Raw genomic sequence first — 24993 nt, forward strand, 5'->3', positions numbered from 1 at the left:
TTGAATTCTTTTAAACGTTCTTTTCTGTGTGCTAGGCTCAGAAACCATGACAACCGCTTACCAGGCTCCGAGCAATATTAAAAATACCCCTTTTCTGTCAGGCATTGATTATCTCTTTTATCACAACTGAAAAATTTGAGGACATTGGTTATTTGCTCAGGGCTAAATCCTGCTAGGCCCATAATTTCATACTGAACAGCTGGCCTTCATATTATGACCTGAGGGGAGGTGGAGAGAGAGAAAGCAAATGGGAATAGTGTGGAATAGTCTGCATTTTGACCTTCCTTCTGATTGACTGACCTCAGCCCACATCCACCCACCTAGGCCAGGCACTTGTGGGACAAGACAAACCTGAAAAGTAAAACAAAAACAAAAACCACCTGCAAAAGACCCGTAGTCATGAGCCTGGCAACATTAGGTGTCTGCACTAATAATTGCCATTTTCTGCAACAGCCTGGTGCTAACCTGCAAAGCAGAGAAATGAGGCCACCCACAGATGGGAAAAAAGCTCCTGCTTATGCAAGGAACCCTCAGGGATGTAGAAAATATTAACAATAAGCATCTGAGATGTCCCACCCATGAGGCAAGTTGAGGCGGCTGCCTCAGGCGGCAACATCCACATGAACGGCAGATCCTGATACAGATTTTTATTCCCCTGCCTTTGTTCCTGATCTAGATCTCCACTCACCCTGTTTTCCCTGGTGGGAAATGGCCATAACACCATTTTGTGGTTCGCCTCAGGTGCCAAAATCCCTTGGGGCATCCCTGTTAAGCATTCCTATTTATTTTTAGTTAATATTAATACACACCGATTGATCTGAAGACTGAAGGCTATAGGCATTGCCTGCACTCTGCCATGTCCTCCAGTGGCGTGAGTGCAGGGGGCATGCGCTAGACCCCTCCGTGGGCTCAGTGGCTCTTCAGCTGAAGGGAATAACCATAACCCATTGGCCTAGCGCCCAATAGCATCCTTCTGTTCATTGACCCCGACTCATGCTGGTAAAGGAAGGCTTGAGGCAACTAGCTGAGAACATCAGCACACTGTGGGAGCAGAGGGCAGAGGAAAAGGTCTCAGGAAGGCCGGCAAGAAAAAATATTGGCTTGGATGGTGTGTTTGCACTGAGTCCCTACCGCTTCTCCTTCCTGCTAAGCAGCAGTGACTCAGAAGTTGACCAGCAACCAGCTGCAAAGATGCACATGCCGTGTCCTCATTCAAACCTGGCCTCCTTACTGTCAGTAGCTTTCTAGGAGCCTACGATTGCCATTTCAACCTGCCTGGTTGTCTTTACGAGTGAACAGCCAGCCATTCAGTTAGCTATTCTGTTAGGGGGCAGCTGACGAACATGTCCCGTTGCTGCCTTGCTTGTGGCAGCAGAACCCACTGGTGGGAGCAACGCTGTGCATGTTGTTGTTTAGTTGTTTAGTCGTGTCCGACTCTTCGTGACCCCCTGGACCAGAGCACACCAGGCACTCCTGTCTTCCACTGCCTCCCGCAGTTTAGTCAAACTCATGCTGGTAGCTTCAAGAACACTGTCCAACCATCTTGTCCTCTGTCGTCCCCTTCTCCTTGTGACCTCCATCTTTCCCAACATCGGGGTCTTTTCCAGGGAGTCTTCTCTTCTCATGAGGTGGCCAAAGTATTGGAGTCTCAGCTTCAGGATCTGTCCTTCCAGTGAGCACTCAGGGCTGATTTCCTTCAGAATGGATCGGTTTGATCTTCTTGCAGTCCATGGGACTCTCAAGAGTCTCCTCCAGCACCATAATTCAAAAGCATCAATTCTTCGGCGATCAGCCTTCTTGATGGTCCAGCTCTCACTTCCATATATCACTACTGGGAAAACCATAGCTTTAACAATACGGACCTTTGTTGGCAAGGTGATGTCTCTAGTGGCAGAACTTGCACAGTGCAGAGGGGCATACTGGTCTAGGATCACAGTGAGTGAGGCGGGAAGGAACATGCCCCATTGAGAGCACCTTGTGGCCTCGTAGGAAGAGGAAACGAAGCGCCACCATAAGGTATTTATTGTTGTTGATCTACAGTGGTGCCTCGCAAGACGAAATTAATCCATTCCGCGAGTGTCTTCGTCTAGCGGTTTTTTCGTCTTGCGAAGCAACCCTATTAGCGGCTTAGCGGATTAGCGCTATTAGCGGTTTAGCGGCTATTAAAGGCTTATCGGCTTAGCGGCTTAGCTGCTAAAAGGCTATTAGCGGCTTAGCGGCTTAGAAAAAGAGGGGGGGGAGCGAAAAAAAATCTCAAGACTCGCAAGACATTTTCGTCTTGCGAAGCAAGCCCATAGGGAAATTCGTCCTCCGAAGCAACTCAAAAATGGAAAACCCTTTCGTCTAGTGGGTTTTACGTCTTGCGAGGCATTCGTCTTGCAGGGCACCACTGTACGTGTTTTGCAGACCAAAACTCCTCCTTTAGGGTTGAGTCCAGTCTAAGTTAGTTGCATGTAGACACCATTGGAACTCATGTAGAAAGTTCGTAATGAGTTAAGGCCTGTTGATATCAACACTCCCATTGACTCAGCATCTATGGCACTTGCTTCTTAGGATATTCTTATGTGCTTTTGATCTGTTTTTCTCCAAACCATCTTTGAACCAAATTGAGGAAAAGAACAAACTAGCAGCAGCTTAAGCCAGTCATGTGCACACAGCCCCCCACCTGCTAAATCTGCTTGTCCTTGTGAATTGCTATCTGGTGCAACTATTTTGTTTCTTTTAAAGTGAATCCTGGCCAGTTATCACAGTGCATAAGCAACTTGGCTTACAAGCCACACTTTAACTTGGGCTAGATCTACACTGATCTGCTATCAAAGACTATTAAAAAATTATATAGCAATTATACACCACTTTTGCAGTGCCCTTTGGTGTCACATTTTTATAACACATTTTTAATGTCATAACCGACCAGTGTAGATTCACCCTTGGTTTTTAGTTAGTTTTGCTGTGCTTAGATACTCCTCTAAAGCAGGGCCCAACCCCTCCAAAACTGTCCCTGGTTATATCTTTTTTGGTAAGGAAGCCATAACTAATAAAGAAATAACATTACAGTGGTACCTCTGGTTACGTACTTAATTCGTTCCGGAGGTCCGTTCTTAACCTGAAACTGTTCTTATCCTGAAGCACCACTTTAGCTAATGGGGCCTCCCGCTGCTGCCGCGCCGCTGGAACATCATTTCTGTTCTCATCCTGAAGCAAAGTTCTTAACCTAAGGTACTATTTCTGGGTTAGTGGAGTCTGTAACCTGAAACATATGTAACCCGAGGTACCAATGTATAGTTCTAGATTTTATTGGGAATTAAACACTGTTGTCTTCTGTTTGGATCAAACATAGGCAGGCAAGACAGTAATCTGAAGCCACAGAGTCAACTTCCTTCTGCCCCAAAAGTCCCCCTTAGGTCATCACTCTGTGGACATCGATTGCGACACTCTCCTTGGGACATCTATGGGGACATTTCTTCACAGACAGGCTCTTCCTCAGATATCAGGGTCACCGGCTCATGAAATACTTCTCCTTCCTCACTGAGGAACCTGTTTCTGCAACACTCTCTACAGAACTAGAAACTGGGCTGTTTGGAGGCATGTACTCAGAGAGTGCACAGATTCTCTCAGGGTTAGCGTAGGGCTCATTCGCACTTCTGTTTGCCCCATGATTTCCTGGCACAGGTCTGAGAGGTTTTTCTTTTCTCCTGCTGTTTTCCCTGGGAAAATCCGTTGTTTACTGCTGAATTAGAACAAAGGTCATTTGGGGTTTCTGCACGGATGAACCCCAAGATTTATTGGACATACCAGGAGCAATCCAATTTGCAACAACGAGTCTAACATCATCAGGTAGAAGAACCTGGATCTGTCAGAAGAAATATGGCACATACACCGAAATAGATTAGGTCTTCAGCAGGTCTCTTCTGATGCTGCAGGAACTAGGGCAGCATGTGGAGGAACAGTATCCAAAACCTGCAGAGGCTTAGAGTCAGTACTCACAACCAGAGGTACCACTGTACAGGATACCATAGCCAACAGTTGAAGACAAGTGACCATGGATGCTCTCATGTGCCCTGGCTCAGAGGCAGCATGCCCATTTTCCAATAAGTGCATTGAGTTGGTGGGTGGGTGGGGGGAAGACCCCTCCATATTTGCTCCTATTGGTCAAGGTGTCCCTCATGCCTTTGGGGGAGGGTGGTGGGCCATCCACATTCCTTATTTTTACTGGCAGAGCACTTCAGTATGCCCAGGTGCAGTGGAGAATTTCAAATACTAGGCTACATCTGAAGCAGGGCTCTCCATACACCCAAGGGGTGAGATATAAAGGGGAACAATGTTTAGGATTTGTACCCACACCATAGGCTGGAAGAACTAGAAACCTATGCTCTCAGATTGAGAGCAATGAGACAGTCGCATACATATGTGACACAATACCCTAAAACAAACTCTATCTATCTATCTATCTATCTATCTATCTATCTAGATATAAAATTTATATGGAAGGGTGGGACTTCTGATAAAAGGGGTGCTACTTGGAGTGAAAAGTGGGTGGGGTACCTGACCCTTTTTGTGTGTGATAAAGGATGGTCCCTTCGAGTCTTCTGCCAGACCTGCAAATAACTTCCATGGAGAGGCTGTGGAATGGGGACATCACCAACATTTTCTGTAGGTTGATGTATGGAAGGAAGTATTTCTTGGGAACGCCAACAGAGAACTGAAATGTAGAGAAGCAGTCTATGGGCTTGTCCACGCTGGAGCAAAATGTGGATTTGCACTGGCTTGCGTCCTCACCAATGAATGGGTGTCAATAGGATGTCCTCCCCATCCCAGTGTTGGCCTGCAGCTTTCCCCCCTTTAAATGTGAGATTTTATTTATCTTTGGAAAGTGAAAAAGGAACTTTTTTAATTTAAAAAATGCATTTAAAGGGGGAAGGTCCTGGACAATACTGGGATGAGGTTCCAGATTTTGCTCTGGTGCAAACAAGCCCTTGATGTAATATTGTAGTATTATTCAGGGTTGTTGCAGGGATTACATGAGGAGGGGAAGAAACGTACACCTTTCGCTCCTTGAAGAAAAGGTGGGGTATAAATACAAAATAACTACAAAATAATGCATAATAAGATAATATTTGCTGAACATCCCTGCTTACTAGCCTTATAAGACTATAGGCACCTGGTAGTCTCCGAATGCACAGTGTTTGTCCCGGTCACCTGGGTTTTGGTGGTGTCTTGGAGTGTTTTTGCAAATAGGAAACATTCAAGTGGACATTTTTATCAACAGACTATGAGATCAGACCCACACTGTGGGCGTAAGCTCTTTGTGGTTTTGTGGTTCTTGTCGCAGTTTAGGTACAGCAGCAACAAGAGCACTTGGTCACAGCACTTGAGCTTTCAGTTGCCGGATTAATTTTTGACTCCTTAACAAAGCCGGATTTTTCAGAATTATGAGAACCAGGTAAGCATTTGCAAATATGTTAAACAAGGGCAGTGTAGCTTGCTTTCTCAGATACAAAAAACAACCGGGGGCTGGGGGATAGTATGTTTGTTTCAGCATAAAATGTGCAACAAGTGCTCAGAAACTTGGGAGGAAGTGATCATGTTCTCCTGGGTTTCAGAATACAGAGGCAAGGGAAAACTGAGTGTAGCTGGACATGAACTCTGGACTTTAAGAAGGCCAATTTCAAAAAGCTGAAGGAGCTACTGGGTGTGTTCCCATGGTCAGAAATACTCAACGAGAAGGGAGTCCAAGAAGGATGGGAGTTTCTAAAAGGAGAAATATTGAAGGCCCAAATGCAGACGATACAAGAAGAAAGAAAAGTGGGAGGCATCTAAGGAAACCGGTGTGGCTGCATAAGGAGCTTACAGATGAGCTGAGAGTTAAGAAGGGCATGTATAAGAAAGGGGAAATCACAAAGGAGGATTATACATGAGTAGCCAACAGTTGCAGGGGGAAAGTCAGGCTGGCTAAAGCTCAGAATGAGCTCAGGCCTGCAAGAGAGGTTAAAAATAATAATAAAGGTTTCTTCAACTATGTCCGAAATAAGAGGAAAAACAAGCAAGTGGTAGGTCCTCTGCGTGGGGAACACAGAGAAATGCTATTGGGTGACGGAGAAAAGGCAGAACTCCTCAACACCTATTTTGCCTCTGTCTTCACCCAAAAGGAAAGCGACGCCCAACCTGGTGATAACAGAATAAATGATGCAAGGAGGGAGCTGCAGCCCAAGACAGGAAAAGAGGTAGTAAGGGAACACCAGGCTACTTTAAATGAATGCAGATCTCCAGAGCCTGATGAGCTGCACCCAAGGGTACTAAAGGAGCTTGCGGATGTAATTTCAGAGCCTTTGTCTATTATCTTTGAGAATTCTTGGAGAACAGCTGAGGTTCCTACAGACTAGCAAATGTTGTCTTCCCCATCTTCAAAAGGGGAAAAAGGAAGACCAACCAGTGAGCTTGACATTGATACTAGGGAAGTTCCTAGAACAGGTGATTCAACAGTCGGTCTGTGAGCATTTAGAAAAGGATATTGTGATTACTAAGACCCAGCATGGGTTTCTCAAAAATAAGTCATGCCAGACCAATCTGATTTTTTTTTTTTAATGGAATTACAAACTTGTGGATCAGGGAAATGCTGTGGACATAGTGCATCTTGATTTCAGTAAGACTTTTGACAAAGTCCCCCATTATATTCTCAGAAGGAAGCTGGTAAAATGTGGGTTGAACGAGGTAACTGTTAGGTGGGTTTGTAGCTGGTTGGCCTTCTCGGAAGTGGCGCCCACCCTGTGGAACGCCCTCCCATCAGATGTCCAAGCGATAAACAACTACCTGACATTCAGAAGACATCTTAAGGCAGCTCTGTTCAGGGAAGTTTTTAATGTGTGACATTTTAGTGTATTTTTGGTCTCTGTGGAAGCCGCCCAGAGTGGCTGGGGAAACCCAGCCAGATGGGCGGGGTACAAATAATAAATTATTATTATTATATTATTATTATTGGTGGACCACAAGATTAACATGAGTCAACAGTGATGCAGCAGCAAAAAAAAAGCTAATGCTCTTCTAGGCTGCATCAACAGAAGTATAGTCTCCAGATCAAGGGAAGTAATAGTACTACTCTATTCTGCCTTAGTCCACACTGTGTCTAATTCTGGCCACCACAGTTTAGGAAGAATACTAACAAGCTGGTACATGTACAGAGGAGGGCAACCAAGATGATCAAGGGTCTGGAAACCAAGCCTGATGAGGAGCACTTGAAGGAGCTGGGTATGTTTAGCCTGGAAAGAGGAGACTGAGAGGAGATATAATAGCCATCTTCAAACATCTTAAGGGCTGTCACATAGAGGAGGCAGCATGCTTGTTTTCTCCTGCTCTGGAGGGTAGGACTCGAACCAATGGCTTCAAGTTGCAAGAAAGGAGATTCCGATGAAACATTCAGAAAAACTTTCTGACACTAAGAGCTGTTCAGCAGTGGGACAGACTCCCACGAGAGGTGGTGGACTCTCCTTCCTTGGAGGTTTTTAAACAGATGTTGGATGGCCATCTGCCATGGATGCTTTAGCTTAGATTCCTGTATTGCAGGGGGTTGGACTAGATGACCCGGGGGGGTCCCTTGCAACTTTAAGATTCTATGATTCTATGAACTGAACCGTTGAAAGACTGTTCTTTTTGTAAAGGAAGGGTAGCTCCTATTTGCCTTAGGCTGCAGTGCTGCACCAACTTACACTGGAGTAAGCTCCATTGAATTCAGTGGAAGTTACTTTTGAGGAAAGATTTAGCATTTTCAAGTAAGTACTGGAATAACTAGTAAGTGACCTTAAACTGAACATGTTGAAGTGACTCATCTTCTCTTTTCTGGGGCAGTTGTGTTACTTTTCCAGTATTTGAGGAAGAGTCAGGAAAAGAACAGGACCCAAATTAATTAGTTATATGTTAAGTGAATTAATTAGTGGGCATGCAGTTAATTATGAACCACCATTCACCTGTGGAGTTTTGTTTTTACTATTTGTGTTCAAAAACCATGCAACTGCTTGGTAATTCCTAAATGTCTGTGCATATTCCTGTTTAAGTAAGTCTGAGAGCTCGTTGTTTGGTTGCCTAGATAGAGTACTGTAATATTTCTATGACCATCACTACTAGCGATCAAAACTAATTTAGAGTTTTGGATTTGAAACCACAGTTCTTTGTGCTGCAGCACACTCTTCACCATGGCAAGACAAATAGCTACACAATCATAAGAGGTTACAGTGGTACCTTGGGTTACAGACGCTTCAGGTTACATATGCTTCAGGTTACAGACTCCGCTAACCCAGAAGTAGTACCTCGGGTTAAGAACTTTGCTTCAGGATGAGAACAGAAATCGCGTGGCGGCAGCGGGAGGCCCCATTAGCTAAAGTGGTACCTCAGGTTAAGAACAGTTTCAGGTTAAGAACAGACCTCCAGAACGAATTAAGTTCTTAACCCGAGGTACCACTGTATTGACCAAAAGGAAATAACAAGCAAGTTGGACTGCATTTTTTAAATATATATAAAAACTTTATAAGTGGCCAATTTATTTTAAGGAAATTAAATAGGGGGGGGGGGAGCCAATAATCAATAGTGATAACATTGTGGATGTTTTATTCTGCAATGAAGTCTGGCACACACTGAGAAGTACATAGCAAATGAACAAAACAGGATGGTCTATTTTAAAAAGAAACATGTTATAATCATAGGTATTTGGTGGTTTGTCACTCCTTAAAAGATACTGATGATGCATGAGATCATTCTCAAGGAACCCTTAAGACGACAATTGTGGTTTTAAACAACGTGAGGTTGGATGAGTTAAAGGACAATGAGGGCTCATCCACACTTAACTTTCACTCCCTGCTTTCCCACTCCGTATCTTGGAGATTTTTGGGTTTTCTTGTGGAGTGTTCAAGAGTGGCAAAGCGGCAGGGGAAACAGACCAGAAAAGTTCAGACCTGCGTTTTAGAAAGCACAGAGGAAAATAAAACCTTGTTTTAACATGCCATTCCCCACGCTGTGATATCCTACTGCTTACTCTACTCAAAACTATGCCATTGTTCAAAATTGCTTTTTTTACTTTCAGTGTCCTTCCATCCCTACTAAATTCAAACCTCTGCTGTTGTTTACAACTGCCATTTTCTCTCTGCCATTCCCTTAACATTTAGCACAAGTATTATTCAGAAAGGCCTCTCTTATCTTTTTTGCTATGAGCTACCCTGTAGCTGATGAACTTATCTACATTACTTGACAGCCTTTTTATCTTAAAATCAGCGGGTTGGCCTTCTACAAAGATCTGAAACGGAAAAATAAACTTAACCCTTGGTGGACTATATGAAGGGCAATATAGAATATAGCTCACCACATCTTCAATTAGAGCTGTTCTGCATATGCAAAAATGTTTCTTTACTGGCCTGTTAGAAAATCTATTAGCCATCTACTCAGTAGTTTTCCTCCTCCCTGCTTTTTTTAAACCTCTACTGTTGTTTAAAACCACAAAGACGCATTTTAAATAAAAGGACACATTCTACTCATGTAAAAACACACTGATTCCCGGACCGTCCGCGGGCCAGATTTAGAAGGCGATTGGGCCAGATCCGGCCCCCGGGCCTTAGTTTGCCTACCCATACAATAGATAAAGGATGCAGAGCTCTCAAATATTCCAAAGTAATTTACTCAAACCTCTGCCATTTGCCTCTCAATTCTCTCCATCCCTGCTTTACTTAAACTTCTGCCATTGTTTTAAACAAAGCTTCCTCAACCTCGTCCCTCCAGATGTTTTGAGACTACAATTCTCATCATCCCTGACCACTGGTCCTGCTAGCTGGGGATCATGGGAGTTGTAGGCCAAAAACATCTGGAGGGCCGAGTTTGAGGAAGCCTGTTTTAAACCATCACTTTCCCCCTCTTGTGATTCTCCTTTCTCACTCCAGTGCCATGACCACTGCTGTTGTGGAGTCTGCCTTCATTTTTGCTCAACTCTCCTGCCTTGACTCCATACAAATCCAAGATTGTGATGAAGCACTATCTATCCTTCAGTGGGGGCTGTGATCTAACTTACAAGTCAACCTTTTTGAGTGCACGGCTCCCTTGACCAACTACATTCTTTCTGTGGCACCCCTGTGGGGCTCAGGAGCCCAGTTATGTCACCCCATGGCTGCAGAGCTGACAGCCTCTCACCCCTTTTCAAACACCCTCCCTTCTGGAGGGTTCCCTCATCCTCCTCTCCTCTCCTTGGGAGTCCTCTGGGCAGCTACTGCTGCCACCCCTGGTCTCTGAGCTGCCCCCACTGCCCCAAAGAGAGGTGCTTCCTCACACTGCCCCACAGAGGCCTGGGACTTGTCTGTCCATTCCCAACAGCAAGGGCTGGTGGACTGGCTGGCTGGGATCCCTCACCCGCTTGCCTGCTTGCTCCAAGGCCACCTCAGCTCCTGGCAACCAGCACCCCCTGGCCAGCCCCAGAGGCACCATTCGCCCGGGGAGTTTGTAGCCAGGGCTGCTGCAACAAACAGCTATGCAAGCCTTTGGGAGACAGAGACGTGAGAGGACATCAGAGGAGGGAGGGAAGGGGAAAGGGACAGTGTTGCCCGTAGCACCCCTGACCATCATTCAAGGCACCCCAGGGTGCCAAGGCACACTGCTTGAAAACTACTGCATTATATTAAAAAGGAAAAATGAACATATTAAAAGAATGTAGGAAGATATAGAATCAGGACTGGCCCTACATCAACATCTCCCATACAGTTGAAAAATAAAACAAAAGAAGCAAATAATATTCAAATAAAACATAGAGCCCTACCAGCTTAAATATCCATATTTAACAATTTAAAATATTTGGGCCTGAAAAATATTTGATATAAAATAATATGCATGGCATCCCGTTAACTTTTATAAACCTTTTTTTTGCTTCCAGTTTTGCCACCCTCGTAATAACAGGCAGGTGGTTTTGTGAAGGATACATATCTGCTGTATTGATTAAAGGTAAAGGTAAAGGTACCCCTGCCCGTACGGGCCAGTCGTGTCCGACTCTAGGGTTGTGCGCCCATCTCACTTAAGAGGCCGGGGGCCAGCGCTGTCCGGAGACACTTCCGGGTCATGTGGCCAGTGTGTCGAAGCTGCTCTGGCGAGCCAGCACCAGCGCAGCACACGGAAACGCCATTTACCTTTCCACTATAAAGCGGTACCTATTTATCTACTTGCACTTTGGCGTGCTTTCGAACTACTAGGTGGGCAGGAGCTGGGACCGAAAGACGGGAGCTCACCCCGCCACGGGGATTCGAACCGCCAACCATGCGATCGGCAAGCCCTAGGCGCTGAGGTTTTACCCACAGCGCCACCCGCGTCCCTGTATTGATTGATTACGTAGGGTAATTTAACGGATAAGTGGTATTTTCCTTTATTTCACCTGACCCACAACCACAGACTTTTATCTAGCATAACAGGACTTAAACCTCCCTTCCACTTCAGCAGACAGCATGCACTGAAATCAGAGGGCTGTGAATGCTTTACTTAAAAGGGGAACTGAGAGTGATACTGAGTCCCATCCATACACACCCTTTTTGACAAAATCAGCTTCAGAATGCAGGAAATACTTGAGCTTAGCCATAAACATCCTATTGTCTCAAGATTCAGAAGCCAGTGAAGTGGAGTGATCTTTAAAGTGCTTGTTCAGTGCTGTGCTCTTTCTCTTCTTCTTCGGAATTAGATAATACCTTTGCTGTTAAGTTGTGGGTGAACATATCAGACGACACAGCGATTCTTCAGACACTTCTTATTTATTCACAGCCCAGAACAGAACTGAACTGAAGGGTTCAGCCAACCTGCTTATATAGAGCTCAACTACAAAGCAACAGTAACAACTGTCTGTAACTATCCAATCACTGAACGTCACTTTCAATTCCTTATTTGCATATGTGGACCTGAGTGAAAACTATCTACAGTATCCCCCTGCTGTCCCAGGGTGAGAACTTCAGTACATAGCATTTGCCCATAAAAAGAAAGAAAGAATGCAATTGCTGTTCTGCAATCCCCTTACATTTTACGATCCTCCTTCTAATAGCGAACTCAGGTGGTGAGCGCTAGCAGGATTGTGGCTAAAACAGGGCTACTGAGAACAAGAGAGAGGTATTAGCATTGTCCAGGGGAGCCCTAAGAGCTGCAGAAGTACAAAAAACACTTGGCCAATGGTGCAGGCAGGCGGCAGAACTGCCACAGTGTAGGGGTACACCAGTTGAGGAGCACAGTGAGTAAGGCGAGCAGGAGCATGTCCCACCAAGAGCGCCTTGTGGCCTAGTGGCAGGGTCTGTGGACAGGAAGAGGAGGAGAAGCACCACAATAAGTCGGACAAGGAGGAGACAAGCTCTGGTGCTTTTCTAAGAGAGATATTTATTGTGGTTGGTCTCCATGTTTTTCAGAACAAAACTCCTTCTTCAGGGTTGAGTCCAGTCTAAGTTAGATACCATGGGAACATACCCTCCAACATTTGTCTGATGAAAATAAAGACTTCTCTAGTCTCTGCTAAATTAGTATCTTGAAACTGAATTTTATTTATGAGTTGTAGCAACAGAATGAACCAGTTCAGCCGTGTAAGATCGCACTGAATTTTTCAACCATTTCTGTATGGTATTTCACTCTCAGTTCAGATGAATAAGAGTGTCCAGTAGACCGAACAGAATAAGAAATGAGAACATTTTGCATTTGACTATGAAGTATAATTGAAACAGGAACAAGCTCCCGTTGCTCAGTCCCTGCTCCTGCCAACCTAGCAGTTCGAAAGGACGTCAAAGTGCAAGTAGATAAATAGGTACCGCTCCAGCAGGAAGGTAAATGGAGTTTCCGTGCGCTGCTCTGGTTCGCCAGAAGCGGCTTAGTCATGCTGGCCACGTGACCCAGAAAAACTGTCTGCGGACAAACGTTGGCTCCCTCGACCTATAGAGCGAGATGAGCGCCGCAACCCCAGAGTCGGTCACGACTGGACCTAATGGCCAGGGATACCTTTACCTTTTATGAAGTATAATTGAAACAGTAATATTAAGATGCAGATTACATCATGGCTTACCAGTGTTGTGCCCAGTGCTTTTTTTTCTAAAAAAAATGTTTAGGGGTACTCTCATTTTCGTACTCATATTGAAATACTGCCCCTCAGTGAGGCCAAACTTAGATTCACAAAATGTTTAGGGCTATGCATACCCCTGCGTACCCCCAGAAAAAAAGCACTGGGGACATCCCATTCCATAATGATAATTTTACCATTTGTACCCCACACTGGGCGGTTTCCAACATATATAAAAACATAACAAAACATTAAACATTTTAAAAAGCTTCCCTATACAGGATTGCCTTCAGAAAGCTCAGGGGTCGGATAACGCCATACCCTCCAACGCTTCTCCGATGAAAATAGAGACATCCTAAGGAAAAGTGGGACATTCCGAGATCATATCAGAAACCAGGATGCCTACTCTAAATCAGGCACCTCCCTGGAAAATTGGGTCACTTGGAGGGTCTGTGGGAATAAATGTAGAATGCATAAAGTCCCATTTATTTAAATTTGAACTCATTTCAACAAACGTGGACTGGATTCACTCCAACGGAAGGATAGTTCTACAGTCTCTCTGGCTGTTCAGATGCTTCCTTTGACTCTGCATTCAGTGTGCTCCCACCATTGATTTGAGAAGCAGTGAACACAAGGCATTGCCACAATTCATATCTATATTTTATTATCTTATTTTTTAAAAAAAAAATATTAAGATTTTACAAGTTATATCAAACAAAACAATACACACAAATACAAACAAAAAAGAACAAGTATAATTTCAAAACCTTACAGTGGTGCCCCGCAAGACGAATGCCTCGCAAGACGGAAAACCCGCTAGACGAAAGGGTTTTCCGTTTTGGAGGCGCTTCGCAAAACGAATTTCCCTATGGGCTTCCTTCGCAAGACGAAAGCCCATAGGGAAATCTCCGGGACAGCGGGGAAGCGCAGCGCGTCTTCCCCACTGTCCTCGGACCTCCTCCGAAGGCTGGCGGTGGGGCGGAGAGATCTCCTCCCGCCGCCAGCCTTCGGAAGGATGCTCCGAAGCCTGGCGGTGGGGCGGAGAGACCTCCTCCCGCCGCCAGCCTTCGGAAGGCTGCTCCGAAGCCTGGCGGTGGGGCGGAGAGACCTCCTCCCGCCGCCAGCCTTCGGAAGGATCCTCCGAAGGCTGGCGGTGGGGCGGAGAGACCTTCTCCCCGCGCCAGCCTTCGGATGGCTGTCCTGAAGACTTGCGGTGGGAGGAGGGTTTTCCTTCCCACCACCAACATTCAGAATGCTGTTCTGAATGTTGGCGGTGGGGAGGAAAAACCCTCCTCCCACCGCAAGCCCCGGGAACAGAGGAGAAGCACTGCGCCCCTTCCCCTCTGTTCCCGTACCTGTCCTGAAGGCTTGCGGTGGGGAGAAAAGCCCTTCTCCGCACCGCCAGCCTGGCAAGCGGTTTCCATAGGAACGCATTAATTGATTTTCAATGCATTCCTATGGGAAACCGTGCTTCGCAAGATGAAAAACTCGCAAGAAGAAAAAACTTGCGGAACGAATTAATTTCGTCTTGCAAGGCACCACTGTATTTTCTTAAAACTTACTTCACCGACCTCCTCATACCTCCCCTTTTTGCATTCCCATTTCAAATATTTAGTTCAGCAAATCCTCACCCTTAATTTTATCTAATTGTCAACCATTCTTTTCTTTTAACTTAATCTTTACAGCTGTACTCCATTTAATTTCTAAAACCACATCATTCTAGCACTCATTAATTTTACAATGTTTCTTAAGATAATTCTTAAATTTCTTCCAATCTTCTTCCGCCGTCTCTTTTCCCTGGTCTCGGATTCTGCCAGTCATTTCTGCTAGTCCCATATAGTCTATCACCTTCATCTGCCATATCTATATTTTATTATCTATCCTTTTGGTTCTTATAAAATATTGTGTTTTGATGCGTCCCCCCAAAAAACTCCCCGACTTTCATCCAAATTGAGATAAATAGCCATAAACTGCATTTAATTAAACTAGTCATGTGTACGCAGCAACCCCCTCGCTTACACACACACACACACACACACACACATACACACCACCCACTGAAAATGGTTTATAGTCAAGGAAGAGCAAGCAAAGTCAGACTTGCTTATTTCCCCGCAAGTGTTCTAATGGTATCCTTAGCAACAGCAAATTTTTATACCTGCCAATCACTCTTTCCTGAATGATTGTGTCATTATGCTTAGATCAGAATCTGGGCTTTTTTAAAAAAAATATTTAAGAGCATGATAACACCAACTGCTGTATCAGATGCTTGATGAAAAGCATTGTCTGGTGAGAATCTAATAATATTTGATAGATATGAGCCAGCAAAAATCAGAAGAGATAATATTAGGCTCGTGACAGCTGGTTAGAAATGTGCAGCTGTTAAAAATAAACTTCCCTTCTGAAATTATCACCACCCAGATCATGTGAGCTGGCACTAAGTGCAGATGATTCAGTCTGCCCAGGGTCTCTGCGGTCAAGGCTCAGAGTCAATTCAGAATGCCAGGTTATACGAAAGGGCAGGACGGTGACTGGCCTTCAAAATGCATGTGTGCTCACACTGCCAAGAGTCTTGTTAAGTTCATTTGCAGGAGAAAAAAAAAGCACACTGTTCATTTCAATCACTTTCACCTTAGTCACTTTCAAGGAATTGTTGGGCAAGATCTGGCCTCTCTGATTCAATTAAAGTCCTGAAAATCTGTGCTTTCATTTTAAAGAAATGTTGGGAGCTGATGATTAAAGAGGAACACCTGAATGCAGGCACAGTTAAAGTACCGGTATATCCTGCCAGCTGAGATTTCACTGCTTACATCTGAAAAAGTAGGCTTTATTCTTGATAAATACATCAGCAGGCTTTAAGGCACCACTTAACTCTTCTACCCCCATTAAGGTAGTCCAACTTATGTAGCCCCAAAGCTATTAATAAACCAACTATAAGTACAATTGAGCACCTTCTACCCGCCTGTGACTATTTCAGTGTTATGCAGAGATGCTGAATACAAAAAGTACATCTCTTGCTGCTTAGGTAGTTACTGATGCGCTGCCAAAGAGCACTGATCTGCACTGGCATCTGGTGTGGGCAATTTCTGCCCTGTGGAGTTCTGATTATTATTTAACAAAGGTGGGGGAGCACCCTAGTCTGGAACGATATTGTTGTACACGACCCCAATCTCTGAGAGGTGCGAGATTCCATGGGTTCTAGGCGCTCACGCAGGGTCTGTATTTCCTTTTGGAAGTGAGGCACAGCAGAGACTGTGGTGTCTTTAGGATAAATAGTTTATTTACACATATACAACCTGAGCCTACGATGGAGAGTTCACAGCCTCAACACCTCAAAAGTGTCTTGTTTCTCCCATGATTCAAAGAGAAATCCACCATTGCTCCATCTCTTTGCCTTCTGCTTGCTGCTTTCCTGCCCAGTGCCATCACTACTTCCAGCTCATTCAACTCCTAACCTCCCTACTCTAAACTCTGGCTTTGTCTGTTTATTTGATGCTTTGGTATTGACCCATCACCCCAAGACTTAGCACCTCAAGAGGAAACTAGTCTGGCTTAGTTAGTTTTTAACACTTGATAAAATGAGTGATTAAAGTAGTCTGTCACACAGCTTAACACCCCAAGGCTTGATTAAATTCTAACACTTACTAAATCCAGGGATTATAGGAGCCTAGCACCCACAAGCTCATAACATTATTTATACAAATGTGGATGAGAGCTTCTCTGGGCAATAAGTGGCATTGCTGCAGAACAAGTTCCCTTCTTGTGGGCAATGAAACTGCTGGGCTGATGGTGCATCTCTTTCTCTCACAGTTTCCTCTTTTCTTTGTTCCGCTGAGCTCCTTGTGGAATAGATAGGCAGCCTATAGATCTTGGAGTTATCCCTGCCATCTGTACACCTGTAACCTCAGCAAAATGCTTACACAAGTCCCTAGCTGCACACTGAATCTTGTGGTTTGATTTTCATTTTACTTCTTTTTAGCTGGTCTGCTGTCCCAATCCCTTTTTAAACATATCAAATTGTGGTCCATGCTTGTAAAAGCCACATGAAATAAGAGGATGTGAATAGCATAAGGTGGTGCGCTGTAGAAATTATTGCACACTTCCTTTCAAAGTCAACATTCACGGTAAGCAGACTTAGAAAGAGGCCATTTCCTGAAGGCAAAACACATTTATACAGTTTTGCAGACCAACAGACTTCTGGGGATTAGATATGTACATAGCATTAAACACCAGTATTGATTGATTGTCCCCAAGCCCTCAAGTCCAAATGCGGCACACCGCAATAAAATACAAGAACATGGAAATATACTTACCTAAAACTGCATCACATATTTTGTCTTTAGTTTAAGACGGTTATAGAGTGTAGACCACTGTGTACTGGAAACAAAAGAGGTTCACAGTTTGAAAACATGGACGTCTTCAGGTGTTGAGCATCTGAGACCAAAAAGCAACCCTAGCTGTTTATTATGCAGTTAGCAGCATTGCTTCTCAGCTCTGACCATTTCTGTTCACAGTGTGATCTAGGCACACCTGGGCATCCTGTTCCTCGTCTTGGTCCTGCTAACCATCAAGCTCCTCCAACTTGGGCCATTCAGTTTGACCAGTAATTGACTGAGCCAGCACAGCAAGAAATGTTTTCATCCCTGGTTAGTACTTCCTATCTCTTTGTGCATGGTTAGGCCTCGGCCTCCAAAAAGTTGCCGTCTACAATGGAGCCTTCATTATCTCTTAGATTTAAGAACATAAGAAGAGCTTGCTGGGTCAGACCAATGGCATCTATCTAATCCGGCATTCTGCTCTCCTAGTGGTCAACCAGATGTTTGTGGGATCTGCATAGAAGGCATGTATAGAGAGCACGGGACCCACACCCTACATGTGATGGGTGTGTGATGGCCCTGTAGACTCCACCCCCAGCTTTCTTGCATTTTGCTGGAAGGTCTGAAGGAGGCTTCGAAACACAAACTCACTTACAAATCTCCCCACAACTGGGAACCTTCCGGTATCCGGGGCCCTGATCACATGATCCTATGTGCTCTCAGCCAAACAGACTAATAGTTCCTTCCTGCTCAGCCCCAGAAGGTTTTGGCTGGCATGCACAACCCCACACATAAAGTGCTTTATCACATCCTGTGTTCTTTGAATGCCTGCAAAGCACGTACCTGGAAGCAGTTTGAGACTTTTAAAACGTAAGACTTCCCCCAAAGGGTCAGTTATGAGAGGAAATAACACTTGCCAAATATACCTTAAGCAGCATGTAGAGGACTCCAAATATGTTTTAGTAGAAGCAAACAAAGAAAATACTTTCTGTGTTTAGGGTGAAACTTTCAAAATTCTAGAGGAAGCAGAGTGTGTAATGGGGTGAGCTCTATTGCATAAAATAATAACTGCCCATTTTGAAAACTTCATGTATTCATTGATGCCCATGATGAGGTCTCTTTATTTTATTGAATCAGTGTCATGCAAAAATTTCACCTCAGAGAGAGATGTTCTTTCCATGAGGAAGCATGCATAGAGATAAATTTCTTCATGACGTATCTCACGTAAGCCTGCATTTAAACAGAAGAAAGTGATTAGTCTTTTTTTCATGTGAGTCTCAAAAGATAACAGTTTGTGTTCTGGTTGCTTTCATGTTCAACCATACCACAGGTAGCCATAAAGAGTTATCTCTAGTACTTTGTCCAAAAGATTCTACTTCCAACATGTGCCTTGGAAACTTTAATGAAATTGGTTTCTTTCTTTCTTTCTGTTTCCCCACTCCCAAACAGGCTGTGATAAAAGAAGATTCTAGAAGCATGGATAGACGGAAAGAGTTACTTCCTAGCTCAACGTCAGAGCCTCAACTGAACTTCAACTCAATAGATTCCGCTCATATCGCCTTGATCACAATATACACGGCGGTGTTTATCGGAGGTGTGTGTGGAGTCATCAAAATGTCCTTTTTGCTACTGAAAATGAATGCTTTATCGGTGACCACAACTGCCATCATAAACTTAGTGGTAGTCCACAGCCTCTTCCTTGTGACTGTGCCGTTTCGCGTGTATTACTACGCCACCAAAAAATGGATCTTTGGAACGCCCTTTTGCAAAGTTGTGAGCGGAATGCTACACTTCCACATGTACCTCACTTTCCTGTTCTATATGATTTTCTTGGTAATCAGGTGCCTTATCTTTTTTCAGTGGAAGGACAAAGTGGAATTCTATAGGAATTTGCATGCTGTGGCAACCAGCATAGCTGTGTGGGTTCTGGCTATTGTTATTGTGGTGCCAGTACTATTTTGCTGGTATGGGAAAACGGGGGTTTATGCAAATGTGACGTGTTTTGAATTTCAGCAGGAGTTCAACAGTGACCCAGTGAAAGCAGTCAACTACATTGTAATTGCTGTAATGGTTGCAATAATTTGCACCCTCTTGGGCTTACAAGTGTTCATGATTCGAAAGGTGGTGAAAACCCTTTCAGGATCCCTTTGGTCATATCAAGAGTTTCAGGCGCAGCTGAAAAGCTTGTTCTTTATAGGGATCTTAATGTTTTGCTTCCTCCCTAGTCACTTTTTCCGGATTTATTTCATTCAGCATGCGGATGACAAGCGACTGAATTCTGTCAATGAAATCTGCTTGAGCATAACTGCCATCAGTTGCCTTGATTTGTTTTTGTTTGTGATAACTGGAAGTAAAACCCTGAGGCAAAAAATCAGTGGACTTTTATGCTGCTGAAACTTTGCATTCGTATGTAAGAAAGTCTTGGCGACAAGGTCAGCTGGGTAGATGAAAGATATATGACTTAAAGTTTCTCGGAATAAAAATTTATAAATTATGGGTTGTGTCTGACGGCTATGTAAGCAAAGGCAGATTGTAAACCCAGTCTACCCTGCCAACCACTGGCCAGGCTCCCTAATGCTCCCTGTATCCCTGCGAAGTCTCTTCAGAGAGTCACAGAGTCCTTTAACAGTGTCACACAGTCTCTTTCTCTCGGTCCACTGCAGTTTTGTGTGAGAGTCCACTCTGCTCAGGACTAGGGAAGGAAAGATCTGTCCATTTTGGTTCTCTCTGTTTCTCATTTTACTAGTCCTTAATTCAGTTCTTCACATTTTGAAGCGGTTTGCGTTTGGTCTTTTTAGATTCACATGAAATTTCACAAGCGTTTTACTGTAGATTCCCCCAAACATATATTTAGTGAGGGTTTTTTTACTAATGTACACATCGTTGCAAGTAATTTCCCCGAATGTGGTGCTTTTAAAAATGCTGCTTTCACTAATATCTACATTTCAATGCAAACCTCCCCCTAATATATGCATTTTTGTAAAGACTGGTTGCAGAACTGCACCACAAAATTCTGATAAGTATGAATTTCAAAGGGGAGCTATGTTTCAGTTTGCATATTGTTTTGGAAAGTGTTTTTTAAATACATGCTAAATCAAATTTCTCCTCCAACCCTATTCAAGACCCCCTCCCAACACTCTGGAGGCGCTTTTGGGGGGGGGCAGAAGGTGGAAGGAAAGATTAGTTGCACAAGCTACCTTCCAACTGTGTCATCAGATACAAAGCCAGGGGTCAGCAACCTTTTCCAGCCATGGGCCGGTCCACTGTCCCTCAGACCATGTGGTGGGCTGGACTATGTTTTGAAGGGGGAAAAAATGAATGAATTCCTATTCCCCACAAATAACCCAGAGATGCATTTTAAATAAAAGCACACGTTCTACTCATGTAAAAACACCAGGCAGGCCCCACAAATAACCCAGAGATGCATTTTAAATAAAAGGACACATTCTACTTATGTAAAAACACACTGATTCCCGGACTGTCCATGGGCTGGATTTAGAAGGTGATTAAGCAGGATCCGGCCCACAGGCCTTAGGTTGCCTACCCCTGTACAAAGCTCTGAAGTCTATGTAGGAGAAACTGTGGAGAACTCTAAGTGTGCATCTGACTACATTAAATGGATCTTGCACAACAGTTATGGCAACTGCATCACAGCAAGAGATTTTAGTGCCATTCCTATATTTAAGATAAACAAAACCTTATTGCAAATAAAAACGTATCAGTGAAGGAAAAATAACAACATGAAAACATTTAAAGTCTCTGGTGTTTAATCTGCCTATATTCCTGTTGATCACAAACACCTCTGGCAATGCCAAGAATTTATGGGCAAAGCCCGGGGCTTAGCTTAATGAGCTACGCAGGATTGTGGCTGCTCTGGTGTCAGGTCTTCTTTAAGCAAAGAAGGAATTAGCACTGTGCAAAATCAGCGCCTGAAACTGTCCAACAAGTTGAAGTTTCTAAGTCAGCCTCACCGAACCTGGTGTCTTCCCGAAGTTTTGGACCAAAAGGTCCCCCAGGGAGGGGGACCCATGGTTCTCCAGATGTTTCTAGACTATAACTCCTATCATGTCTGGCCACTGACCATGTTCACTGGGGCTAATGGGAGTTGGAGCAACATCTGGAGGGCGACACATTCCCTGTCCTTCAACTAGACAAGGACCTAGCCACCTGTCCTCCCCTAGTCAACAGAGCGGTATTTTGTTGCCTGCCTGGTACCCTGCAGTTTGCAGCTTAAGTGTCCCCTACCAGCAAAAGCATCTGATTGGCCACTATGAGAGAAGGATGCTAGGCTAGATAGGGCACTGGTCTGATGCAGCAGATTCTTGTGTTCTTAAATGTTTCATCAAAAATTAGAGGGGTTGAATTTTTAGGGGCTTGAGCACTGAAAGGTATAGTCTTCACTCTTCTGTGTGGACTCATCACCTTTGATATTATGGGGTGGGGTGGGGGTGGGGGTACAATGACAAATGTTTCACGGATCATGCCCATTTCATCAGATCATAGAATTGCAAGTTGGAAGGGACCAAGAGTAATTAAACTTTTAATTAAAGTTAGCTGCATTTACCGTATTTTTCGCTCTGTTGGACGCAGTTTTTCCCCTCCAAAAATTGAGGGGAAATTTGTGTGCGTCCTATGGAGCGAATGCAGGCTTGTGCCATAGCCGCGCGCAACCCCTCCGGCAGGGAGAGGCTGCACGGGGCTATGGATTCTTTAGCCCTGTGCAGCGTCTCCCGGCAAGGAGAGGCTGCACGGGGCTAAAGGGGAAGCCAAAACAGCAAGCGGGATCCATCCCACTCACTGCCTTGCCTTCTTCCATAGCTGCGTGCAACCCCTCCGGCAGGGAGAGGCTGCACGGGGCTATGGATTCTTTAGCCTCACGCAGCCTCTCCCAGGAGGTAGAGGCTGCACGGGGCTAAAGGGGAAGCCAAAACAGTGAGCGGGATCCATCCCGCTCGCTGCCTTGCCTTCTTCCATAGCTGCGCACAACCCCTCTGGCAGGGAGAGGTTGTGTGCAGCCTGTACGCTGCTCTTTGGGGCTGGGGGGGAAAAATATTTTTTTTCTTGATTTCCCTCCCTAAAAACTGGGTGCGCCCTATGGTCCGGTGCGCCCTATGGTGAGAAAAATACAGTACATTCTCCTTGTGTTCCTGTTGTTTAATTTTGTAAAAGTCAGACCCATCCTACTTTTGCGATTGTAATTTGTTTTCATCTGCTTTTAATGTTATATTCTAAATGGCTGTAACCCTTAGGGTGAGGGGCGGGTAATAAATTAAATTAAAAACAATAATTAGCTCCTTGAACATAGTGCTTTTGGGGCCTCTGGATCTTTTCAGCTTATTAGTTTGTTCATATGATCAGGCAGAAGAACCCTACTTTACACATTCCAAAAAACATAGCATCAAGATTGGGTCAGAATGAAAAAAAAAATAAGTGGGAGGAACTCACCTAAAAATGCTGGCACTTCATTTGGCAAGCCGATCCCCGGTGGGTGGGGAACAGCCATGGGCGTTGCTGTCTGTGGCCCTAACTTGGCATGATCCTGACAGGGAGAGCTGTGCTAGGTTGATAAACATTTCATCCTGTATCTTTTAAGACCACTTTCACAAGTGATACCATTTGAATTTCTGGCTCCTACACAATGGCATTCCCTCTGTTTGCATTAAGATTCTCCAAATATTTCCCTGCATGTAGAAATATCACACCTATGGTTTATAATGTAGGGGACACAGGGGTCGGCCTAAGACATTTGGCTCACTGAGACAAGATGGTCCATGTTCAGGAGTTGGGTTGACTGGACTGGCTCATAGAATCATAGAGCTGGAAGAGACCACAAGGGCCATCGAGTCCAACCCCCTGCCAAGCAGGAAACACCATCAGAGCACTCCTGACATATGGTTGTCAAGCCTCTGCTTAAAGACCTCCAAAGAAGGAGACTCCACCACACTCCTTGGCAGCAAATTCCACTGTCAAACAGCTCTTACTGTCAGGAAGTTTTTCCTAATGTTTAGGTGGAATCTTCTTTCTTGTAGTTTGGATCCATTGCTCCGTGTCCGCTTCTCTGGAGCAGCAGAAAACAACCTTTCTCCCTCCTCTATGTGACATCCTTTTATATATTTGAACATGGCTATCATATCACCCCTTAACCTCCTCTTCTCCAGGCTAAACATGCCCAGCTCCCTTAGCCATTCCTCATAAGGCATCGTTTCCAGGCCTTTGACCATTTTGGTTGCCCTCCTCTGGACACGTTCCAGTTTGTCAGTGTCCTTCTTGAACTGTGGTGCCCAGAACTGGACACAGTACTCCTGTTGAATCCTATTTCAGCTTTCGTGACAAGACCACGTCATCCGCCATAGCCAAGGAAGCAGGCTAGCCTGAGGGTATCTGTGGCAAGGCAAGTGAGGCAGGTGACCCACTCTGCTTCACGGAAGGGCTACCATGCTGTCACCTGGTCGGACACCGTCTTGTGGTTCTCCACTCATATTCTTCCTGGCTTGCACAGTTGCCACAAGAACAAGTAGAAGAATGAACATTTTCATTTTTCAACGGATTTGGCTGAGTCTGAACAATTGTTGTTGTTCACGATGAGGCATGGTGCCATCATTTGAAACTCAGGCAGATCTGTGGGCCAGAAGATATGAATCAGGACAGAAGCAACACTTGCCAATCAAAAGAGAATGTGATACGTTTATCCTGCCACAGAGGTAAGTGAATGGTCACTGGAGGTTCAATTCAGCCTTCGAGGCTGAAGGGTCCCATCAGACCTTCTCTATTACCCAGAAACAAAACAACATGGTGGCCTCGAGATGGTGTTTGACTCCAACTCCCATCAACTCCAGCCAGCATGGCCAATGCTCAGGGGTGATGGGCACTGGTGTCCAACAACATGGGAAAGATCACAAATTTCTATTCCCTGGCATAGTCCATGATCTCAAGGACTGTCCTAACCCCAGTATGAGCCAATTTCTCGTACTTAAGTTGAAATATAGGCTAAAGTCCTATTAATCCCCACCTCCCCTACATTGAACAGCAACAAGTCCTGTCAGAATTCTCCTTCCTTTGACACTCCTGGCTTACAAAACTAGGTTTCTACTTCTCTAAAACCCAGCTACTTCTTGTAAATAAGAGAGAACTTGTGACAGCTTTACTTCCGGCTGAGACATTTTGCCCGGATGACTGATTTGCCCCCAGTGCCCAGGTTAGGGCCGGCCCTCCCACCGGTCAACACTCTTGAGCTCCTGCACAGCTGGCAATGGAGGAAGAGCTTCGCAGGCATGTGTGCGAGGGAGCCAAGAGGTGACTGGGGAGGAGCCTGTCTGCCAGCAGACGATCTTCTGGCCAAGGTGCCACAGGGAGCTCCAGAAAGGAGGATGAGCAACATTCCCCCACATTCTCAAAGGCTGTTGCACAAGGCCTGTTTCCTATCAGTGGTTGGAATTGAACCTGTCCTGGTTCTGCAGAAAGGAGCAAGCCGGCCAGCCCATGAGGTGGACTGGGCCAACCACCTCAAATGGTGGAATCCTGCAAGCAAGACCCCTGTGGACAACCCACCTACCCTTTCCACTACCGCCAGAAAAGCCATGGCGGCAACTTCTGACAAGATCTCATGAGAGCTCCACAAGGTCTTGTGAGATCTTTCCAGAAGCT

At 44.9% G+C, this 24993-nt stretch overlaps 2 protein-coding genes and 1 long non-coding RNA gene across 6 annotated transcripts in view; 1 reads left to right on the forward strand and 2 right to left on the reverse strand.

The window, feature by feature from the left end:
• Window positions 1–23191, reverse strand: part of LOC308459918 (uncharacterized protein) — a 47503-nt gene extending 24312 nt beyond the window's left edge. The window contains exon 1 of the mRNA XM_080975749.1: window positions 22795–23191. The gene's annotated coding sequence lies outside the window, so the exon portion shown is untranslated. The remainder of the gene's footprint in view (window positions 1–22794) is intronic.
• On the forward strand, window positions 1602–19845 carry GPR141 (G protein-coupled receptor 141). Of its 4 annotated transcripts, XM_080975980.1 has the most exons (4): window positions 5185–5440; window positions 6322–6468; window positions 17548–17679; window positions 18799–19845. In XM_080975980.1, the coding sequence occupies exons 3-4, from the start codon at window positions 17665–17667 to the stop codon at window positions 19741–19743; spliced, it is 960 nt and encodes a 319-aa protein (XP_080832106.1). In that variant the 5' UTR covers window positions 5185–5440; window positions 6322–6468; window positions 17548–17664; the 3' UTR covers window positions 19744–19845. The 4 variants fall into 4 exon arrangements, with proteins under 4 accessions (XP_080832107.1, XP_080832106.1, XP_080832105.1 ...); XM_080975981.1 differs by lacking the exons at window positions 5185–5440; window positions 6322–6468 and adding an exon at window positions 1602–2016; XM_080975979.1 differs by lacking the exon at window positions 6322–6468.
• On the reverse strand, window positions 13784–14583 carry LOC308459759. The gene is made up of 2 exons (XR_013978312.1): window positions 14202–14583; window positions 13784–14021 (listed from the first exon to the last, which is right to left on the reverse strand). It is a non-coding gene; the product is annotated as an uncharacterized lncRNA (long non-coding RNA).
• Window positions 23192–24993: the final 1802 nt, after the last annotated feature.

Source organism: Podarcis pityusensis, assembly GCF_964106645.2.
Source record: "Podarcis pityusensis genome assembly, chromosome: 12".
NCBI classification, from domain to species: Eukaryota; Metazoa; Chordata; class Lepidosauria; order Squamata; family Lacertidae; genus Podarcis; species Podarcis pityusensis.